Raw genomic sequence first — 22,379 nt, forward strand, 5'->3', positions numbered from 1 at the left:
TCAGAGCTTATACACAGAGTCTCATGAATTTTCTTTGCACCTCTACCATTTGCAACTGTCTTTACTATATGCTTTGAAACTTCATTCCTTACCAAAGCATCCCACCTGGGGTTGTGTTTTTCTTTCTAGGTGGGTCACACGTTTGCAGACCAGACAGTCTGCCATTGCTCCTTTTGGCCTTCGTATCCAGCTGCAGTTGGATGAATTAGGTCTGTCCTTGTATAACATTGTTGTATCTACTGGTCAGCCTATCCCACCATGGCTTATTACAGTCCTCAATTGTGACCTGTTTTTAAGTCACCTGAGATAAGCAGATGCTCCTGATGGAAATAATGTCTGTTATATGCTGAACATCTTTCGAATCATTTTTCTATTCCTGTTTATACAGATGGTTCGAAATCAGGTGACTGTGTGGGCTCTGCCATGGTTTGTTTTGATTCAATGGTTGCACACAGAATCCCCTCTACAGCTTCTGTGTTCACTGCCTAACTGTACACCATTTCTCTTGCCCTAGATCACAGAGTAGCTAAGCAGTACTCAAATTGCACTATTTATATTGACTTGTTCAGTTCTCTACTAGAATCAATTCATGATAGCTCACACCCTGTTTTTGCCAATATTCTAAAGCAATTGGCCTATTTCTCTTTAACATCTATCCAGTTTTTCTGGATACTGGGGCACATTGATATTCTCAGGAACGAGCTCGCCAACACTGCAGCTAAATCTATATGCTCTGGCACTATCACTGCTGTGCTTATTCCATACATGGACTATGGTCCTGTATTTAAGGTTCTGCTCTGTGCTAGGTGGCAGTCAACTTGGAGTGAGCAACATGAAAACAAGCTTTTTCAAGTAAAACCCTCTAAAAGTCCATCTTGTTTGATTTGAAATTAGAAAATGGCCATAACGTCAAATAACTCGAAACCAGGACTGGAAAGGCCAATTTCAGGTGACTAACGCTACTCTTTGAACTATCTATTAGTGATCTTGGTGAGTTATAATTAAATTTTTTCTAAAAGTCTTTTAAAACTTTCATTATTTTACTTTCTGAAAATGGCCATAATGTCAAATAACTCAAAATCAGGGCTGGAAAGGCCAACTTCAGGTGACTAACAGCTGTTTTTCAACTTATCTGTTAATCTTCCTGGCTAGTTATGATAATTACAGTTATGCTACAGAAAGTCCTTTACAGCTTGTATTACTGTAGTTTTTCTTAGTGCTATAGACTTGATGTAAAAATTGGTTTTAATGCTATTTATGTTTTTTTTAATTGAAAAATTAAACTTCAATTTGTTTTACCTTAATTTCCTTTTGTAAGTTTTATTAATTTTACTTTAATTTTAACTTTTTACCTGATGTTTGGCACAGATAGCCCACTTGCTTTGTGCCATAAAACACCAATGAAGCATGTCATGAATCATCCTTGTAACTCTCCTTTGAATCCTTTTTTGAAGTTCTGTGTTCTTCTTAAGGTAACATAATGTAATGTTTAAGGATAACACGGAACCTGTTGGCCCATTTTGGCCTTTCTGTGCTATAAACTAAAAATGTTATAAAATGAAAATAAAAAAATTTAAAGCCAGCCCTAGTCATTCTTATATGTATCAAGCTTTTTCTTAAGCTCTTTTAAATTTACTACCTCTATAACATCTGATGGCAATCTACCACCCTGTTGAAAAATAAAATTGTCTTTGCTGATTGTGTTGCAATCATGGATATATGTTTCATATTTCCACTGTTCTCACTGTTAGGTATGAAAAAAAATTAATGCATCTGCACAATCAGTTCTCTTGACAACCCTGAACACTTCAGTTATATCTCCTCTAACTCTTTTATTTTTGAAAGAAAATTATGAAGAGATTTCAGTATCATTTCATATCACAAATTCTTCATCCCAGAAACCATTTTCTGAATCTTTTCCAACAATTCAGTGCCCTTCTGAAATTAAGGAGCTGAAGACTGAACACAATATTCCAAATGTGACCTAACCAATGACATATACAATGATAATATAACCTCTTTAGAGCTGTATTAAATATTTCTGTAGATGACATAATAGATTAATCAACCATTACACCAACACCCTTTTCTTTCATGACACTGTTAAGGTTACTTCTATCCAAATTATACTTATAATTAAAATTATGATAACCCACATGTATTATCTTGCATTTATTATAATTAAAGCCAACCTATCATTTATTTGCACAACTCACTAAAGGATCTAAAGGAATTCAAGACTGAGCACAATATCCCAAATATAGCCTAAACAGGATCTTCTACAATGAAATTATATTCTCTATGATGGGACCTCCTAGATAGACCAAGAGGTTTTTTGTCCATAAATTTTATGTTAAAGTAAGAAGCTTAAGATGAAATATAGTTCTCCAAATGAGGCCTAACATGTGACATATATATGGAATGATAACACCTTGATACATATTCATTATTTCAGTGAATACAATATAATACCGTATTTGCCCTACTACTGGCAATAGCACATTGCTTGAATAGCTTAAGGTACTGATCAGTCAGAGCACCAAGATTTGTTTTTACCATAACAATGATAAGGTTGTTTCCATCAAAATTAGAATTTAAGTCATGAGAACCCACATGCATTACCTTGTATTTATTATAATTAAAATCCATCTTTTTTTCTAACTCGTCAAATTATATAAATTCTTTTTTAAAGCAGTAGCAGCATCTTTATAGCAAATGACAATTGCTTAAAATCATCAGCTTGTTGACCATTTTTTAACTATTTCAGTGATGCAAGTCAAAAAGAGCAAAGGCTCTAACACAATACCAAAATATTATACTTGTGACATTTTTCTTTTATAATATAGTTATTTGGATAGGATAGCATAAATGAATCAACAGTTCACTTGTTTGTCCTTAAATTTTTTCATATTGACTAAATTCTATATATAAAACTCACTACTTCCATCCATCTAGCTGTGTTTCTATTAAAAAAGCCATCTTATCTTACACATAACTATAATATTTTAATAAAAAGCATTTTATGTGGCACTTGTCAAATGCTTTCTGAAAATCCAGTTTTGTCAAATCCACACTAACACACACTAATATACGTAAACAGGAACTTAATGTTATAAAATTAGTGAGATAGGATTTTCATATAGTGATATTATGTTTATTATCCAATAAAATTTTAAGTAAATAAAACTAACACCCATAATATTTGAAGTGCATTAAATTATTAATTTTGTATTTTTACTAATATGGTACATGTATTTCAGTCACCACTTTAACTAAAACTGATTTAAAGATGCTCATCAGAATTGGTAAAATAAGATGAATATTAAAAGCTTTTAAAAACCTAATTTTCTTAGTTTACAGGAAAACTGTGTAAACCTTGTATTTTATGTTTTGAGACTATATTATATAATTAATGTTTTTGATATTATTTGAGATGCATTCTAACTAATCCTAAAATCTTGCTATCTGAGAAACATTAATTGTTTTTTATTCAGTATTTTTCAATTTGGTGTTAGCTGTTTTAGGACAGGAATCATGACATCAATTTTGGAAGCTTTTGTGCCTGTACTGGGTGTTCTAGGGAAATCTGATTCTTGTGATAGACCAGAAAATTTACAGTTGTTAGCTGATGAGTTTAAACCATCAACTATTTTATCACTGAAATCAACTTCAGTTAGACAGCCAAGAGAAGGTGCAGATACAACTAAAACACCTGTTATAAAACAGACAGTTAGCAGTTCTACAAATTATGTTGATAATGTCAAAAGTAAGAACAATGTGTTTGGTGGTCAACAGATTGTACTGGACATACCCTCTTCACTTAGTCTGAAAGAAAAGCAAAAGTTAAGGGAAAAAATTGTGGATAATGGTGGTCAGTTATCATACATTGTCACAAACAAGGTGAGTTGATTTATGTTAATTTCTGTATATGGTTTAAAAGAGAGATATTTTGTGACTGAAATCAGTTTTGCTATCCCAAATCAACAGGAGAGCAAACAGTCATGATCAGTGTTTGGACTTACAATATTAAAATTAGTGTTACATGTTGTAATTCACTGTATTAGTGTGTAAGCATTTTACCCTTATCTTGAACATATTATTAGAGATCATTTGGTAACAAGTTTATAAGAGAGAAGAATAGCTCTCATTGACATGAAAACCTACAATTAGTAGTAAATATAAAATATGTAATCTAAGAAGAAAAAGTTACATTTTTATGCAGATTTTTATCTGATTAAAGTAGAGTTAATATAAACAGTTTGCCTGGTTGTCAAAAGGTTAAGATGGGAATTCATATGATGTGTTTTTTTGTTTTTTTTGTGGGCTTAATCAAAGTAGTTGGGTTGCACTTCATAATACTATGATACATTGTTCAGTTTGAAAAGGATAAAATTTTTTGTGACTTTTAGTATTTGAATTTTAAATAGGGTAGATTGTAAGTGATGGGTATAATTTAGCTTTTATTTTTACCACATACGAAATTTTAGTTGAGAGAACATGTTTATTTTACTATTTAGTGTAGTGTTGTTATCTATATACAGTATTTCAATTGAGAAAATTTTCTCTTTTCTGTGTTTAGGGTACTAGTGTTGTTATTTAATTGTGAAAATGATGTTATTAATTGTATTCAATATCCTATAGTAATTGAAATAATGCTTTGTTCTTATCTGTTTATAGTGATGTTGTTATTCATATTATACAATAAAGATGAGAGGATACTTCTTGTTTCTTTGAAGACAATACCATATCTCTTCATACAGTTATGCTGTCTTCTCCACACATATGCTTTGGGGATTTGCATGCCTCTAACACTTTGTGCACTCTCACCTAATCTCTGGATAATTCTTGTCAATTTTGCAAAAGCCCTCCACCAATAAGAGAGTGATGCACTTCTGTGTACACTATTACACTTTATGCATTTACACACAAGAATGTTCAATATTTTTTTTACTATTGAATATATCACTTTTTTTTCAAGTTAATGAGGTTTATAATGTTTGAGGAACTTAGTTTCCTTCATTACTTCTTCAAACAATGAAATCACAAATTCATGGAACATTTTTTAATATTTGTGTGAATGAAAAATATCCACACGTAGTGTATTTATCAATTTTGGCTCGTGGAGGCACATTAACTGAGGATGACATGATGACCCCAGGACCTTCATTTCTAGTCCCTTTTTCAGGTGTTCCTTCTTGATTTGAGGAGAGAATGAGGAGGATCAGTTTGTTTATTTTGTTCTTCTCCTTGTTATGCTTTATGAACATCTCTCCTTGTTAAAGAGAACCCTCAAACGTTTTGCATTATCAAGACTTAGTTTCACATTTTTTCTCTCTATCCTGTGTGGTATGATTCTTCTTACTCCCCACTTCTTAATTTTAATCCTAAATACTTTTTACTGATGTTAGCATTCAAACTGATTTCTTCCTTGACCAACTCTGCCTTACTGCCCTTGTCTGTTTCTGTTATCCTGGATTTCAGTCATTCAAAATTCTTTTTCTTGATTTGCAAATTTGAAATTCTCTTGTCTGTTTGGCATCAGTTTTGCCCTCAAGTGCCCAAACATCTTTGCCCAATACTTCTTATCATATTTCCATATCTCTCTACTCTACAAGTCTGAGGCACCCCATCGTACTACAGAGTAGGTGATTCTCATTTCCTTCTTTTCCCACTTTGGTAACTCCACATTTTCTACTATTTTATGTTCACTTTGCTCTTTGTTGCTAAAAGTATTTGGGTAAGGATACTCTCCTTTTTCCAGGTTTGACTTCTTTCTTACCTTCTATGAGATCCTTATCTAGCTCCCTTTCTTTGTCCTAAAGTTTTTGGGAGCATTTCTGACTTTTATTGAATTATGGATTGAGACTGTTTTAATTCCTTGCTTTCATCTTTAGTTTACATATTGTTCCAAACTCAACCCTCCATACTGTACCTTGACCTATTCTTATGTTTCCTGTATTTCAATTTCCATTTTTCATCCCTCATCCTTTTCTCATCTTACTTCTACCTGATGTCAGACTCATTAAGCTTCTTGGTGACTACTAAGTCAAGTCAGGAACTGTGGTAGCCTCCTTGTCATGGTTTGTGCAACTATGGTCACACTTCTCTGTACACAGAAAGTTTACTTCACTTCCTACCAATTGAGTTTCTCTAAAATTCTATTCCGTTTTCTATTTCAACCCTTATTCCTTTTCATTTACACCTCCATCCAATCATTTATATCTACATTGTCTTAAGAAGATCAATACTTAGAAATTTTTCAGTCAATTCCACTCAGAATCTTGTTTACATGGGAGTTTTTTTAATTATTTTCTCAGCAGTGCTCAACCTTCTTCTATCTTCCTGCAAGCCATTGAACTAACAGTCACCAGAATTGATACCTCTCTTACTTATATTACTTGAATGGTTTTCTGTTTTTGGAGACCATGGTTTCACAGGATCTACTTATCTATTTAGCAAATATGTGCCTTTACCAGTGGTCCTTATATGATTACTGGTGAATTTAATGGTTCATCTGTATCTTCCACTTTTCCAGGATTTGTTTTGGTGACTGGACTGATTCACTGACACCATAAGGGTTCCATTACCTTCACCCAGCCTGAACCTACACCTCTTCACCAATGCTTCTCTCTCTCTGGTTTGGGAGCATCTCTGAACAACAATTTCACATTGTGCTCAGGAACCCAAGAGATGTTTTTTCTCCATATCAGTGCACTAAAACTTCTGATAGTCCATCAGGCATCCTCCCATTTCTTACCCCTTTTCATAGAACATTCTGTTATGATTCACTAGATCCATGTGTGACATATTCATTACATCATATCTTTACCCTGAGAATGGAGAAGAATAAAGTTATTCATGATGGGAAACAGAAACAAAATGGGAAAATCCTGACCTCTATTGCAATTCTACATGCACACAAGATAAAAATTTCAGAAAGTTGGGGGTTGTGCATCATGCAATAAAAAAGTTTTTCCAGTATCATATAAGCATGAGTTCCATTATAATATGATTCCAACAACTCTTAAGGTGTATTCCTCTATCAATCACCAAGGGGTACCTGATGCAATGCTCTTAGCTCTCAAACATTTCACATTCTTTATTGGGCCAGTTCGTAACAGTTTTGTTTTATTGTCATGTACTGGGCATTATGAACCTAGTTGTGAACTGCTTATCAAGACCCAGGGAAACTATGGCATTACTGCAGTGTCCTTGTTTGGCATTGTAGTTGGTCTCCTCATAGGGATCCATGGTAGATAGGGTCAGTGGGCACTGAAATATTCTATTGTGATTATGGATTCCCCAACTCAAAATGACCATGTCTTGAAGATTCTGAACAGCAATATTCAACTTCTTCAACATCTGTACCTTGTTTTCTGATATTACATTCTTTATCATACAAGTCTGTAGGGCAAATGTCTCCCTTTTTTAATTCAGAAGGGAATTGAGGGGCTTGGTGGCTCTCCTAAGTCACTCAAAAATTACATTCTGGGGACATTTTGGTGGAAACATTCACTCCAAAACAGAATGAACTCCTCTTGCATTCAAAGGTCATTGAGGTTACTCCCCATGCTACTCTGAATTTCTTATGAGGAGTTATTTTTGAGAGAGATTTGAAGAACATTCCTGAGTTAAAGATCCTCTCTGGTTTCTCCACCCAAGGTGTTTCTGCAAAGAGGCATGTCCCCACTTGCAAAGATGAAAATTAAATTGTGATGCCAACCAATGTCCTAATTTTGATGTTTACATCACCATGCCCATTTGCCACCATCAAGGCAGGTTATCTAAATTGCAAGGTGCAGCCATGTATTCCAAGCCCTGTCAGATGTTTCCAATGTCAGCAGTTCAGTCACTTGAAGACATCATGTAGTGGTTCACTGACATGTGCCTGTTGCAGTGGCAAGGACCATGATGCCTATGAGTGCAAAATGAACCCTCATTGTGCTAATTGTAGTGGGTCTTAACTTTCTTACTTTTCATTCTTGCTCAAAAGTTACTATCGACCTCTCCGTCTCGGACTTATGCTGCTGTGCTTCATTCCACTGTTACTGTGGGAGTCTACACAGATCTCTCCATATCTCTGACAGAGTTGTTTTCATACCATGTGAAGAAACTTTTGCCCTCCATGGTTAAGAGAGTTGACAAGTCATTGTCAGTACCTATTTCTCTCTCCACCATTCCTTCCAGTGGCTCCCAAATCCACTTCCTCTGGTCCATTTTTTTCTTTGGCCCTGGGATGCAGAACAGTTATTTGTTCATGCCCTTAGTCACTGGAACCTTTATCTACCAGCAAAGGCCTGCCCAATTGACCCAGGGTAGGATCCATGGAGGTTGATAGACCTTCTAATAAATAGAAATGATGCAGTCAAAAACAGAAGTGCTCTCCATTCAGTTCTCTCTTACATAAGTAAAAATTTTGTCATTAATACAATGAAACAGTTGAGGTTTCAGTGCTGATTTGGATGACATCAAAGCACTGATTGATTCTTACCATTCTGAGTGTCTTACGGGAAACATTTCTGAGACCTGTTGATACAGTCACCTTTTGGCAGTTTTCTTTGTATAGAAATGACAGGTTATATGATGGACAGGTGCACAAAGGGGTGGCACTACTGGTTGATCAGTATCTATCTTTGCCACTCAGTACACCCTTGGAGGATGTAGCCATTCATGTTTTTTTGGGTCATACCATCACTGTTTGTTCTCTCTACATGTTTCCTGAGGAGACCTATAAACAGTCATACCTTGATGTTCTAATTGAACTGTTGCTGTCTCTCTTTTTAATCCTGGGGGAATTTAATGGACATAATCCTGTCTAGGGTGGTGCTGATATTGATGGAAAGGGTCATTCTGTAGCACATATGCTCTTGGATCATAACCTTTCTCTCTTCAGTAGTGGTACTTATACTTAGTTTCATCCATCTAGTCAGTCTGTTACTGCTGTTGCTCTCTCTATCTGCTGTTCTTCACTTTTCTCTCATTTCTCTTGGAGGGTTGGCAGTGACCCATGGGGCAGTGATAATTTTTCTGTCATGTTGAGGGAGACTAGCCATGGTTGATGCCACCCAACCCGTGTGCCACAGTGGAAGCTGGAACTGGCCAACTGGCCCTCTTTCACTACTTCCTCAGGACTTGATACTGCCTTTGTCTGTAAGCCATTGATAGACAACTGTGTGGCAACGGTAACTGACTGTATTGTCCAAGCAGATGCTCAATCTATTCTTAAATCTTTAACATATTTCCCATGGTATCCTTGTTCATGGTGGAATCCTGCATGCCATGTGGCACAGAAAGTTCAAAAATGAGCCTGGGATAGCTTTCTTAGATATCCTGAACTTTTAAAACCTCATTGCTTTCAAGTGGGCCTATGCACATGCTCAGCAAGTAAGATGTCAAAGCTGGAAGGAATCTTGGATTAAGTGTTTACATCTAGCATCTTTTCTACTGCCAATTCCAAAGTCATAGGAGACAAAATTTGGAAGGTCAGTGATCAATATACTTTCACCCCCCTTTCAATCTTGCTCTTCGATGGCCAGGAAGTTGCTGACGTGCAGAGCATCACCAGTACTCTCTGTGAAAGCTTTTCTAATGCATCTAGCACTTCTGCCTCATCACCCATCTTCTTAGCCATCAAGACTTGGGTAGAGTGATCACCTCTTTCCTTTTGGACTGATTGTCTCTTTGAGTATAATTGCACCTTTACATTGGTTGAACTCAGGCTTGCTCTTCATCAGTCTGGCAGTAAAACAGTTGGACCTGATGATATTAACTATGAGATGCTGCACCATTTCTCTCCTGTCTCTCTTGTAAGTATTCTGATTGTTTTAACTGGATCTGGCAGGAAAATGCTTTTTCTGATACGTGGCACCTGGGTATTGTTCTCCCTTTCTCTAAGCCTCTTTTTTTTTTTTTTTTATCAGATACCCTATTTGCTTTCTACTAATAAATGCCAACCAACCAAACAACCTCACACATCAGTGTTCCATCAAAAGATTTTGACCCTCTTACTTCACATTTGGAATTTGTCAAGTCTATTACCCAAAGAAGTGGAATGTCATATCGTGTAACCTTTCTCATTTCTCTCACCCTTACACTTTGTTCATCTGTTGTAGTAAGTGCATTCCTTTGCCTTTGATCCACCTGTTGCCACCATCCTTCTCACTATCCTACCATTAGCAGTCTCCTCCCTTTCTTTGCTTGTCTGTTTGATCATGGATCAACTGTCTCTGCCATTGCCTGTTATCATGCAGAATCATCAACAACATTTCACTTACGTCATTATTACAGAATGTTTCCTCCCCGGCTCTTTCCATATTGTTCATAGACCCATTACCCTGCTCCAGTGTGTGACTGATATCTCACTGTTATTTTGCTAGCTCTTACCCATGAAATTTATGAGCCTTTGACAACTTGCACCTTATACCACAATCTCTCAAGACATATTTCCTCTTGCATCTTGCCTGTGATTACCATTGTTTTGATACTTATGCTATCAGTTCTTCCTGTATCCTTTTCTTTTTCTCTTACATTCTTCTTTATCCTGACTTGTTCTTTCTTAATACTTTGGCTACTCAGAAAGGTGACTGTTATTTCCCTTGTATCTTTTTCATCTGATTCTCACCTCTATGATCAGTTGGAGTAATACATTCTGTTGTACCCTGTTCATGCTATTCATTGACACTTATCTTGTACCTCACTCTTCCTGGATTTCCATCACTGACTCTACATACCTGGGCTTTCCCTTCTTCTAGTGACATTCCTTGTTTTACTCATACAAGTTGGGCCTGAATAATACTCTGTTTAGTATACTCTCCATTGGGGCTTCATTATCACAGTCTGTTCCTCATCCTTTCCATCAGATTTGTCACCTTTCTCATTCTTTTGATGTTCATTTCCAATGGTTGCTGGAAGGAATCCTTCAGGTGGGCATGTAGACTATCATTTATACCTTCACCACTCACTATCTTTCTCATCTAGCTGTCTTGTTTCCTTTAGGGTACTATCTGCTTCTGTTTGCTATTCTAAGTTCTACCCATTATCTCAAAACTTTTTTTTACAACATTTGCATATAGTATCCTGCCAGGTGACTGATATTGCCTCCCAGGGTATATTTATTTCCCAAAATTCCACATCAAGCCAGGATAATGGAGTGTGCTTATACCACCCATCTTGGTTCCATATACTTCCATTGTGAGATGGAGTGTTTTGCAAGATCACTTGAAATACCCTTATGGTATTTATGTATACTAATACACACTGTACCTTTTTCATGGACCTGTCATGGAAAAAGCCAGCATCAGCAATTGTTCTGCCATTTTTCCCTTCCATGTGTTTGCTGGCTATTCAGAATAATATTATGGGGTCATCCATTGCACTATCTTCAGTAAAAGACCTTTTCAGATGAAAGACTAATGGGGATTTGGGCATTTTCTCTGAGTCTCCCCATTGCAAATTTCTTCCACTTTCCTCTTTGCTTGGAGTATGGGAAACCTTTGCCACTTGTCAGTTTCTAATCACTATGGGGGTTGTCTATGGAGAATTCTAACTGAATTGTATCTAACCACTGGGGCTGCAGCAAGGAGTGTCAATACAGTGAAGTGAAGTGCACCTCTCATATAGCTATACTACATGCCACTTAGGCCATTTTCCTGTGGCCTGAGTCTACACAGTTGAGTTGAAGTGAGTACACACTCTAATGCTGTGTTCTCCTATTGCAGCTTAAGTCTGTTCAGTGGAGTTAAGGCAAGCACATAACCTAATAGTTATTGTTCTTTTACAGCCTGTGACTGTTCAGTTAAGAGGAGCACACACCTCTGTCCCTTGGCATTCTTCTGTGGTCTTGTCTGTTCAGTAACACTGAGATAAGCATGTGCCCTACTCTGGACATTCCCTGCCTAGTTGAGTTGAGATAAACATGCATCTATGGCTTTTTCTTGCAACAGACAAACAGGGTAACAGAATGTGTTCATGCACCCACATGCATGTCAGTAAATCAATATATCTGTTGCTGTAATAATTTCAGATAAGGATTATGTAAATAGATAAAAGATTCTATTGAGAGTGTACTTTATTTTCTTCTGTGTGGAGTGATATGGTGTCACACATTATCCTAATTGAGAGAATGCTATGTTTAATGTTATCTGTAATAATGCCAAAGTTGACAAATGCTTCGTTTTATATGCACGAAGTAACATTATTATTATACATATTTATGATCCTAGATGTGACTTTGATTTAATGTTTTTTTACTTAGAGTCATATTGTTATTCATATACAAGACTCCAGTCAAAAGAACCTAGTTGGGGAAAAACTAAATAAAGCTTTGAAGTACAACATACCTGTTGTTACTGAGGATTTCATTGATGCATGCTTACAAGCTAACAAAGTAGTTGATCCACAGCCTTACCTATTCATTAGGAAAGCTCAGGGAGAGGCATTTCACAGAGGAAAAATTACAGGTACTGTGAGCCTTACTTAAAAGTTTATTAAGCAGTTATAATACAAATAAAATTGGTCACTTTGACACAAAAAAGTTTAAGCTTGCTGTGATAGGAGTAAAGTAAAAAAAGTACTGCAAGCAGTACAAATAAAACTGTCAATTTTTTTTATACTCTAACCCTAGATTAGTAAACGTGGAATGTACTAGCCACAGATGAAATTCTACAATGTATCATTGCAGTGATCTCTTCAGTGTTACAGTAATAAAAATCAAGCTGTGTGATGCAGACATAAGATCTATGGGCTTGGTTAACTAGTCTTTTTAAGTGATAAACTGGTGTTACTGATGTATTTAAAATGATGTAATTTAATTCAGAATATACTCTGCTGGCCAAAATCTTAAGGCCAATGAACATAAAGAAAAAATATGCATTTTGCATTGTTAGACTCAACCACTTATTTGAGTAGAGCTTCAAAAGATAAAAATAAGTAGGGAAAATAAAAATAAAATTTTTTAGCATTTAATAAGAAAAATGTGAACACTATGAAATTAGCCTAAACACTAGCTGGTCAAAAGTTTAAGACCATACTGAAACGAAGCGTTAATCAGTAAACACGTATCGAAATTTAGTCATTTGTGTTCAAGCATTAGCGTTGTCAACATCTCCCACTGACATCTCCTGTGTTACATTGGGTAAAAACATGGCAAAGGCTGAAAAGTTGACAGAGTTGTCGAACTGCAAAAGCAAGGTCTCTCTCAATGTGCCATTGCTGGTGGAATTGGGCATAGTAAAACTGCTGCTGCAAATTTCTTAAAAGACCCTGAGGGATATGGAATGAGAATTTCAAGTGGTTGGCCTAAGAAAATTTCACTGGCATTGATCAGGAGGATTCAGTGGGTTGTCCGGCAAGACAACAGCCGATCGTCAAACCAGATTAAGGCCCTTACAGATGCATAATGCAGCTCAAGAACAATAAGACGGCATCTATGAGAGAAAGGCTTTAAAAACTGTAAATGTCTTTAAAGGCCACACCTCCTTTCACACCATGAAACAGCTCGGTTAAACTTCTCTGAGAAGCACCAAACATGGGATGTAGAAAAGTGGACAAAGGTTTTGTTTTCTGGTGAGAAAAAATTTAACCTGGATGGTCCAGATGGCTTCCAGTGTTACTGGCATGATAAGGATATCCTACTGGAGATATTTTCTACACGACACAGTGGAGGAGGTTCCATCATGATCTGGGGTGCTTTCTCCTCCCATGGAACAATGGAGCTTCAGGTTATGTAGGGGTGTCAAACAGGAGCTGGCTACATTGGAATGTTGGAGAGAGCATCCTTATTGACTGAAGGCCCTCGCTTGTGTGGAAATGACTGGATCTTTCAGCGGGACAATGCTGCAATCCACAATGCCCACAGGACAAAGGACTTTTTCATGGCGAATAATGTGATTCTTTTGGAACATCCATTGTGTTTTCCCCCGAACTGAACCCTATTGAAAGTGTTTGGGGGTGGATGGCAGGGCAAGTCTGTAGGAATATACATCAGTTTTAAACAGTGCATGATCTTCGTGAAGCCATCTTTACCACTTGGAATAACATTCCAGCCAGCCTTCTGTAAACATTTATATCGACCATGCCAAAGCAAATGTTTGAAGTTATTTGCAATGACAGCTGTGCAACTCACTACTGAGACCACTTGTTGGGCATTTCCTACCATTTTTAGGACTTCATTTTGGTATGATCTTAAACTTTTGACCAGCCAGTATTTAGGCTAACTTCATAGTGTTCACATTTTCCCTATTAAATGCTAAAAAAGGTTTTTTATTTTTATTTTCTCTTTTTTTATTTTCATCCTTCGAAGCTCTACTCAAATAAGTGGTTGAGTCTAACAACGCAAAATGCATATTGTTTCTTTATGTTCATTGGCCTTCAGATTTTGGCCAGCAGTGTATATAAAATGAAAATACTACAGATATTGAAAAACTACACGTATCTGTAAAAATTTGCATTAAAAACTCTTTTAATTCCACAGAAAAGTAATCACAGAGATTAGAAAGTTATAAATACTTAACTGAATAATGGCATGTTCATTTTGAAGTTGGTAATTGAGTCAAACACACGTGTATATATCAGTTTATGATGATATAGTTTACTGATGTTATCAACATTTTAGTAGGCATTTAACAATGTGGAAGAAAAATTAATAGATAACATTTCTGTGAATCTTGATAAATTAAGAGTTGGATTTCACACACAGTCAAACATCAGTCATGCAAGCAAAACTACATGAGTGTTTAGCTGATACTTATGGAATTCACAATAGTCTAAACTAAAAATTTTGTATTTCTGGGTATCAGGCTAGTGGATTTTTATACCTGTAAAAAATATTTTAAATTTAAGTACTTCATGTTAAATTTTAATTATACTTAATTTATTCAGTTAATGGAATTTTATCATAATTATTTTGTTCTAATTCTGATTTATTTATTGAGACATTCAGAATGTATGAAATGTTTTTAGTTAAATTTAAATAGCAACTTTAAGGTGAAAGGATCTGTTTAAAAAACAAACAAACATTAATACTAACTGGGATATAAAATGGTTTTCTATTTGTTACATCATTCCTTTCTTCCACTGTGTAAAATCAAACATAGAATTTAAAAAAATATTTATTAGAATATTATGGTGTTTCAAAAAGATAGATTTCCTACATTACCTTATATTATTTTATTTAAATTTATTGTGATTTCTTATATTTTATGTAGAAATAAAATATTTATCTTTATATCAGTTTGATCACACATCTAAGTAATTTAGCCAAGTAAAATGTTACAGAATATCTTTAAAACTTCAAAAAGTATGCATACATTTTTTATCATTAATTTAGAATATGAAGAAAGCAGAAGTCAGCAGTGATAAATGTATTAATTACATGTATATAACTATTAGTTTTTAGAACCTTTTATAAATAAAACTTGAAACATTGGTTTAAAAATATTAATTGTATGTCTTAAATATATTAACTTGAATTCATATGTGCTGTTAATCCAAATTGTATAACTTCCTTATCTGTTTACATTTGTTATTTAGTAGATTATTAGTGAACCAAAAGCCACAGTTCGATTATACATGTATTTTCATAAATTGTGGTAATGATAAACAGGCAAAGTCTTCATTCACAAACATATAGAAAAAGATTTTATTAAAAGATAACAGTAAAAGACAACCTCTAATTGTAGACACTGGTTTCATAAAGTTGTTTCGTTTTATGTTTTATTTCCAAATATTTAGATCTGTCAGTTAACCAGTCAGGAGAACATGATAAAATATTGCTAGGGCTAAAACTATTGTTCAAACTTTAAAAAGGTTGTTTGCCTATTTGAAAGTGAAGTGATTTGGGTAATTGGACCAAGAGAATAATTAAATAGTGTCAAGAGAGGTGTTTCAGGTCTTACTTTGATTGTTGTGTTATTTTTATATACCTCATTATGTATTATAGTATGTATTTTCAGTAAGATATTTACACTGGTTTCCTAAAATACAAATAATGGCAAAATGATGCAAGATTTATTTATCAGATTTGTATTATGTGTCCACATTTGCATGATACAGCTTATAACAAGACAAGTATAAATAAAATTTATTATTTAATGAGTGTTCAGTGAGAAAAGAACCTCTGAAAAAGAGAGTAAGGGATGTTAAGTTAAAAGATATACTTGACACACAATGTCTGCATAATGTTTGTTAGTTGACATATAAGAACAAAAGGCAGAAGAAAAGTCTATTGACATATCAGAGCAGATTTCTTATCATGACAGGGGTTATAGGGATGCATCATGACTTCCTAGAGTATCCCAATCATGCTCTTTGAAATTGAGGTCAGGAGAACATTCTGACCAATACTTACAGGTGGTGTGGTCTTAGATAACACATGCTTTGTGTAAATGAGTATTAGTATCTATTAAAAGGAAGTTATCCCCTCTTTGAACCTGCATTTGGTCAAATACAGAGATCCAGAATTTTATCCTTATATCTTTGGCCAGTGAAAGTACTGCCCTCAAACAAAAGGAGGTCTGTATGTCAATCTGTGGAAATTTATGTCTTGGTTGTCAAATTCCAATACTATAGGAATTCTTTATGATGTACATGGGCTCTTTACATATTTTACATTCCTTTCAGATGAGTTGCATTGTGAACTGATTCTTGACCCAGGTGTAAAAAAATGACTTCAGTGGTAGATGTCAGGACCACTTCAGTTGTTCCTGTTTGTGTTTATGGGTTAAGGGAAGATACATCATTGATCATCTTATATAGAGCCATCTTTCATATAAGTTTGTAGAAGCTGAAACAAATCTTTCATGCAGAGATCCAAAAACAATTGGTTTGGTGTAGAAGCTTTCTTTATTGGACTAAAAGTGGCACGTAACTATTATCTGCTGGATTTATGACCCATGATCAACCTTGTACTGGTTTTCGAGTACTATCTCCATCCAGTTTGTACTTATCCATTCAGCCACTTTGGTCTGTAACTGTGCATGTGTACACATTATTAATAAGACAACATATTATCTGATAGGCAGCAGTGTATGTTTTATATTTTATTAGTAAGCAACATTTGTATCAAATAGAGTTAGAGAATAGTGTGTGCTCTACATGATATATCAGTAAGACAAGGATGTATTTGCTTCATTACATGTTGACAGTAATACAGCAGCATTTGTCTGGAAGTGTATATTACTAGTGAGACAACAGTTTTACAGAACATTATGTCAGTAATTCAACAAAATTTATGGCACAGAATACATTGTCTGTAATGGAATATTACATATATTTACACATTTCCTCAGTGAGACAGCAGCATATGTGCTGTTGTAAGTGTATGAGGTATTGTACATATTAGTAGTAATTAAAGCCAAATTATGTTCTACCAGTATTGTATTACTAGTGAGACAACACATTTATATTACAGTACATATTAGTAACAATGTATATGCAAGCCTCTTGACAACAATGTGTAAGTTAATAAATGTTCTCTGTGAAACATCAGATTATAGAAATGTAACAGGTAGAGATGAGTGATTAGCTTGATTAACTGATGTAAACAGCTACTTGTATGTATCAATCAAATCAATTAGTAAGTATCATGTAAATTAATGATTAACCAAAATTACAAGTAAATTGAAAATGATATCATGAACATAATGAACTAATCAAAATAAATGTTTCCAGTTATTACTTCCTTAGATTCTTTCACCTATCTATGTAATCAAAATATTGCCATTATGAATTCTCATTGTTATTTTTTGATTAATTCAAGATTGTTAAACTTAATCATTTAATGTTATAACTTGGAAAAATAAACAGCTAATCAATATTGTTCTTTCTAGTTATAACTACTTATTATTATTCAAATTATCTGAATCTCATTAGACCAACAAATAATCATTTAGTAAATTCTACTTTCTCCTAGATCTAGTAGCAGATAATGTTTCACATTGATAGTGAATATCTGAGCATTTGGCCAAACTAACAAATATCTGGTTATTTATACAAACAGTTTTATTAGCTTCAAAGAACACTGGGACAACTATAAAAGTAAATTTGAAGAAAAATAAAAATAAATTTTGGATTTGTGTTATACAATAACAATACATCAACAAATCATTATATAATAATCCAGATGAATACTCATACTGTCGTTAGGTGTTTGAAGTGTATATCCTGGCCAGTAATAATTTTCTACATAAAATATAGTAAAACCTGTCTAAGGTAGAATCACACAGGACTGAGTAAAATTCCCAGCTTAAGCTGGTTTTCTGGCTGAAATATAGTGAACATGCATTTCCTTAATTATATGTAAGTTTTGACTGAAACGTTATATTTGCTTGAACCAAGGGAAGTAAGATGTTTGTGAATAAAGTTATTATACTGTTTATGCTATATTGATTAGAATAAGAACAGACATTAAAATATACACAAGTACACAAAATCTTAATCAAATTTATTTGAAGAAAGCATCCAGTTTCAACTGTTTCATTTTTTTAATGGGCTTTTTCATGCATTTAATTGAGGATGCCAATTCTATGAACTTTTTTCTTGAAGTTCATTTCCCCTTCATTTTTTGCATACAACTTGAGAGTATAAATATAACTTGACACTTGCGATAAAGTAAGAATTTCTATTTCCTCACTCTCTTTTCCATTTTGTTCGTTTTCTGAATCTCTCACACTGTTACAATCTTGCAATTCTATTATAGATTTAAAATCAATTTCATCAGTTTCTGTTAAAACATTCTTGTCAATGTTCACAAAACTTTCCACGTTCACAGAATCATCTGCATCAGTCTTCTCAGAGTTTAGATTTCACTAGAATTGTCATAATAAACAACTTTTATGAAAGTATATGAACTAAAAATATAAAATTGTAAACATACCATTCACATGTGATATCCTACACCTGTAAATGAAAATATAATAAATGAAATAATAGAGTACTAAAGTTTATTGAAACACTTGCCTGTGAATGATGAAGGCAAATAATTTTCATTGATGAGATTAAGAAAGATTTGCAATGATAATGATAATAGATTTGAAATCTGAGAGGTTAGTTTAATTTTTAAACAGTGGGAATGTTATAGGTAGCAGCACCAGTTCACGATAGCTGCCATTTAAGGGTTAAGGCCAATGTATCATTGGAAAATTTGACTTCAAACTCCAGTGAAGCATATGTAAAAGTTGGTAGGGATGGGGCTAGAAGGCATTACATCAGCTGACTTGGGCTTCAAAGTCAGTAATTTTTGGGTATTCGGCTTTTCTCTACAAATCTTTCAAGATTTCTCTGTAGGGTGCTAGAACATAACCCTATTTTAAATTGAATGCTTCTTTCCATTAAAGTATCCATATCTTCAGCCATTTCTGTGAACTCATCTGCTTGCATAGGAAATCAGACACAGGCTTCACTCTGAGGATTGGTTTAACAAGTTCTGTCTTTTCAGAATCTTTATCACTGTCACTGGAGGCTGTCAGAGCTTCAAGTTCTTCATTCATTTGCTCTTGGTAATGACATTCCAGCAGCTCAACCACCTCCTCATATTATCAAACCCCTTACCTGCAGTTTTTTTAGGGAGTCATGATATTGGTAACTTCCTTTTCAACTCTCAGAAAGCCTTTTAAATCATGCACAAATTCAAGCCAAAGATGATACCAGCATACATTTATGATAGACTCTTTCATCTCATCCCTTGATATTTAGGTAATGTCAATACAGTCCTTAATGTTATATACTTACAAAACTTGGTTAAGTTTTCTAAAAGAGTGGAACCTATAATGTGGGCTGCACGCTTGTAGACATTCTTCATGTAGTAAGACTTGAATGTTTTTATTACTCATGGTCCATTGATTACACAATAGATATAGTATTGGGAGTTAAAAATATTATCTGCACATTAGGATGGCTGAATTGCAGTGTCAGAGTCTTAGACAAGAGCATTATCCAAAATAGGGTTGCATTTAAAATCACCTGATATGTTCCCACAAAAAAGCATAGTGAGCCTATCCTTAAAAGCCTTAAACTCAGATGCTACCTTCTGCTCCTTTGTGATGTATGTCTTGTTGCCCATTTTCTTATAAAAGAGTCTTGTCTCATCTGCATTAAACACCTGTGGAGGGGCATATCATTTTTCCTTAATAAATTCAAGGAACCACAGCTGTATTGCTATCATCTGACTTGGCTTCACCTTGCATATTCACATTATCCGGGTTGAAGCATTGCTTAAACTTAGCAAACCAGTCTCAACTTGCCTGAAACTCACTGGCATCTGCAGTACTTCCATCCTTACTGAATACTCTGTTTATGTAAACTATGCATTTTCACAGGTATAACTGAGCTATCAACAACAAAGCATTTTTGTTCAGTGATCCACACATTTAGTAATTTCTCCATTTTTTCCATAAAAAGATTTCTCCTAATCACATGAGAAACCTTAGGACGTATAGGAGAAGAAGCCTTGTGACTCTTGCTTGGATTCTCTCTTTATTCCTCCTATTTGTACTCTGGAAGACGCATTTGTGCCATATTACCAGTGTATAGATACTATACTCATCCTGCTTTCTAGCTTATCAAGAATCTGGATTTTTTCAACTAATATCAAGACTCTGTGGTTTTTCTTTGCTTCAGTAACATTTGGAGATTATGTTTTGATATTTTAATAGTATATACAAGCTTAATTCTATAAAGCAATATTTTAAAAAATCCTGAATATTCTCTAGTGCTACAGATGTGAAAATTTTCTTTAGGTGTCTTCTCTTTTCTATTTGATCCACTACCCCTCAAAAAACTTCAAAATTAAATATATATCACTCTCTATAAAATCATTGCTCAGACAAACCTTAATTTTTAAAGCCCTCGATTTTGTTTGGTTACAGAGCTATTAAATAGAAAGCTATACTCCTGTCTCATCCTCTCTTTCAGGATTTGTTAATAATTTTCTCTTACATTTATTTATATGTCATCTATAGAAAGTCAGTGTTTACATCTATCAAATTACGTATTATATTACGTTGTGTTGTGAAGAGATATGCATGAGTTTCACTCAAAGAACAATCTTTGTTAAGAAACATAAAGGATTTTTTTATCTTTTTAACAATTGCAAATTTTTGCTGGTCACATATTAAGGGTTAGTAGTGAGCACATGGTAAATGGGAGAATAAATCTAAGCTGATGAATTGCATTTGCATCTATAGTGTTGCAACATTGTTCTTCTGTTGGTAAGTTTTTCAATCATCTGGTAAAATTAACTCAAAGTCCAGTCCATGTGAGTGATAATAATTTATTTCTTATAATGCTTTTACATGCTTGAATACTGTGGTAACTTTTATACTATCTTTGCAAATAAAGTTATCTGTACTATACTAATGTAAAGAATAAACTTGTATAAAGTAACTAAGTATGGATGGTATCTAACACAGAGCCAAATACTTCATTAAAAACACTAATTGATTCACTTTATTGGCCAGAAACTACTCTCTACCTTATTTTCTAAAAATGGCTGGTATGAATATTAAAACTTTAATTACTTTATTTTAATTAAAGTTTTAATACCCATACCAGATGTCTTTAGAATACATTTGTACTTCAAGTGGGTTTCTCATCATCATGAATTACTATCTACCTTGAAAATAATTCTATCTTTTATTTATAATCTGCCTTCAAATGTGCTAGAAAAAATTGATTTCAAGTTTGTAAAACTTTCTAGACCTAATTTAATGCTATCATAATGACCTGCAGTTCCAATTAACTAAAAAACAAATTACAATGTTAAAAAATATAGCTTATAATAATAAGATAAAGTGTAGTGTAACTTTTTGGTTATGCCATCTAACAATTTATCATAATTAAAAATGTAACTGCCAATGGTCCACCTACAAGAACAGCTGATAGTAGGGTATTTAATTTTACAATTGTTATATTACATTTGTTATCTAATTCTAATTTAATTAGTTCTATGTTACTTTCATCAATGAATGGGACTGACTATAGGGTAAACCTTATCCTGCTTTTGTTATAGATTCAAGTGGTGACAAATAGCAAATACTAACTAGTCTAAATTGCTGCCCAACAGGATAACAGTGTATGGAATAATATACAGAACAATTAAGAAAACATTAGTGTGCCACAATACATATCACCAGTAAGAAAACAGTGAATGTTCTTTGTTACATAATATCAGCAAATAAGGATGTGTGTTAGTATGTTCTGTTGTAACTTGTATTTTCAATGTTATAATTTAATTGTTTACTAGAGGGGCTGCCAATGATGGAGTTGATACAGTATCTAGAAAGTTTATAAATAAGAAGTTATCAAATAATAAGTGAGTGATTCAGCTCAGTGTCAGGAAAGTAATTCAGTATTAGAAGTGAGAGCTATTATATCTATTTATTTAA

At 34.1% G+C, this 22,379-nt stretch overlaps 1 protein-coding gene across 1 annotated transcript in view; it reads left to right on the plus strand.

Annotated features, from left to right (window-relative positions):
* Positions 1 to 2,217: 2,217 nt before the first annotated feature.
* Positions 2,218 to 22,379, plus strand: part of LOC143236481 (uncharacterized) — a 121,166-nt gene continuing 101,004 nt past the window's right edge. The window contains exons 1-3 of the mRNA XM_076474767.1: positions 2,218 to 2,358; positions 3,516 to 3,900; positions 12,254 to 12,458. Coding sequence (XP_076330882.1) covers positions 2,351 to 2,358; positions 3,516 to 3,900; positions 12,254 to 12,458 — 598 coding nt within the window. The 5' untranslated portion in view covers positions 2,218 to 2,350. The remainder of the gene's footprint in view (positions 2,359 to 3,515; positions 3,901 to 12,253; positions 12,459 to 22,379) is intronic.

This window comes from Tachypleus tridentatus, chromosome 13, assembly GCF_004210375.1.
Source record: "Tachypleus tridentatus isolate NWPU-2018 chromosome 13, ASM421037v1, whole genome shotgun sequence".
Taxonomy (NCBI): Eukaryota; Metazoa; Arthropoda; class Merostomata; order Xiphosura; family Limulidae; genus Tachypleus; species Tachypleus tridentatus.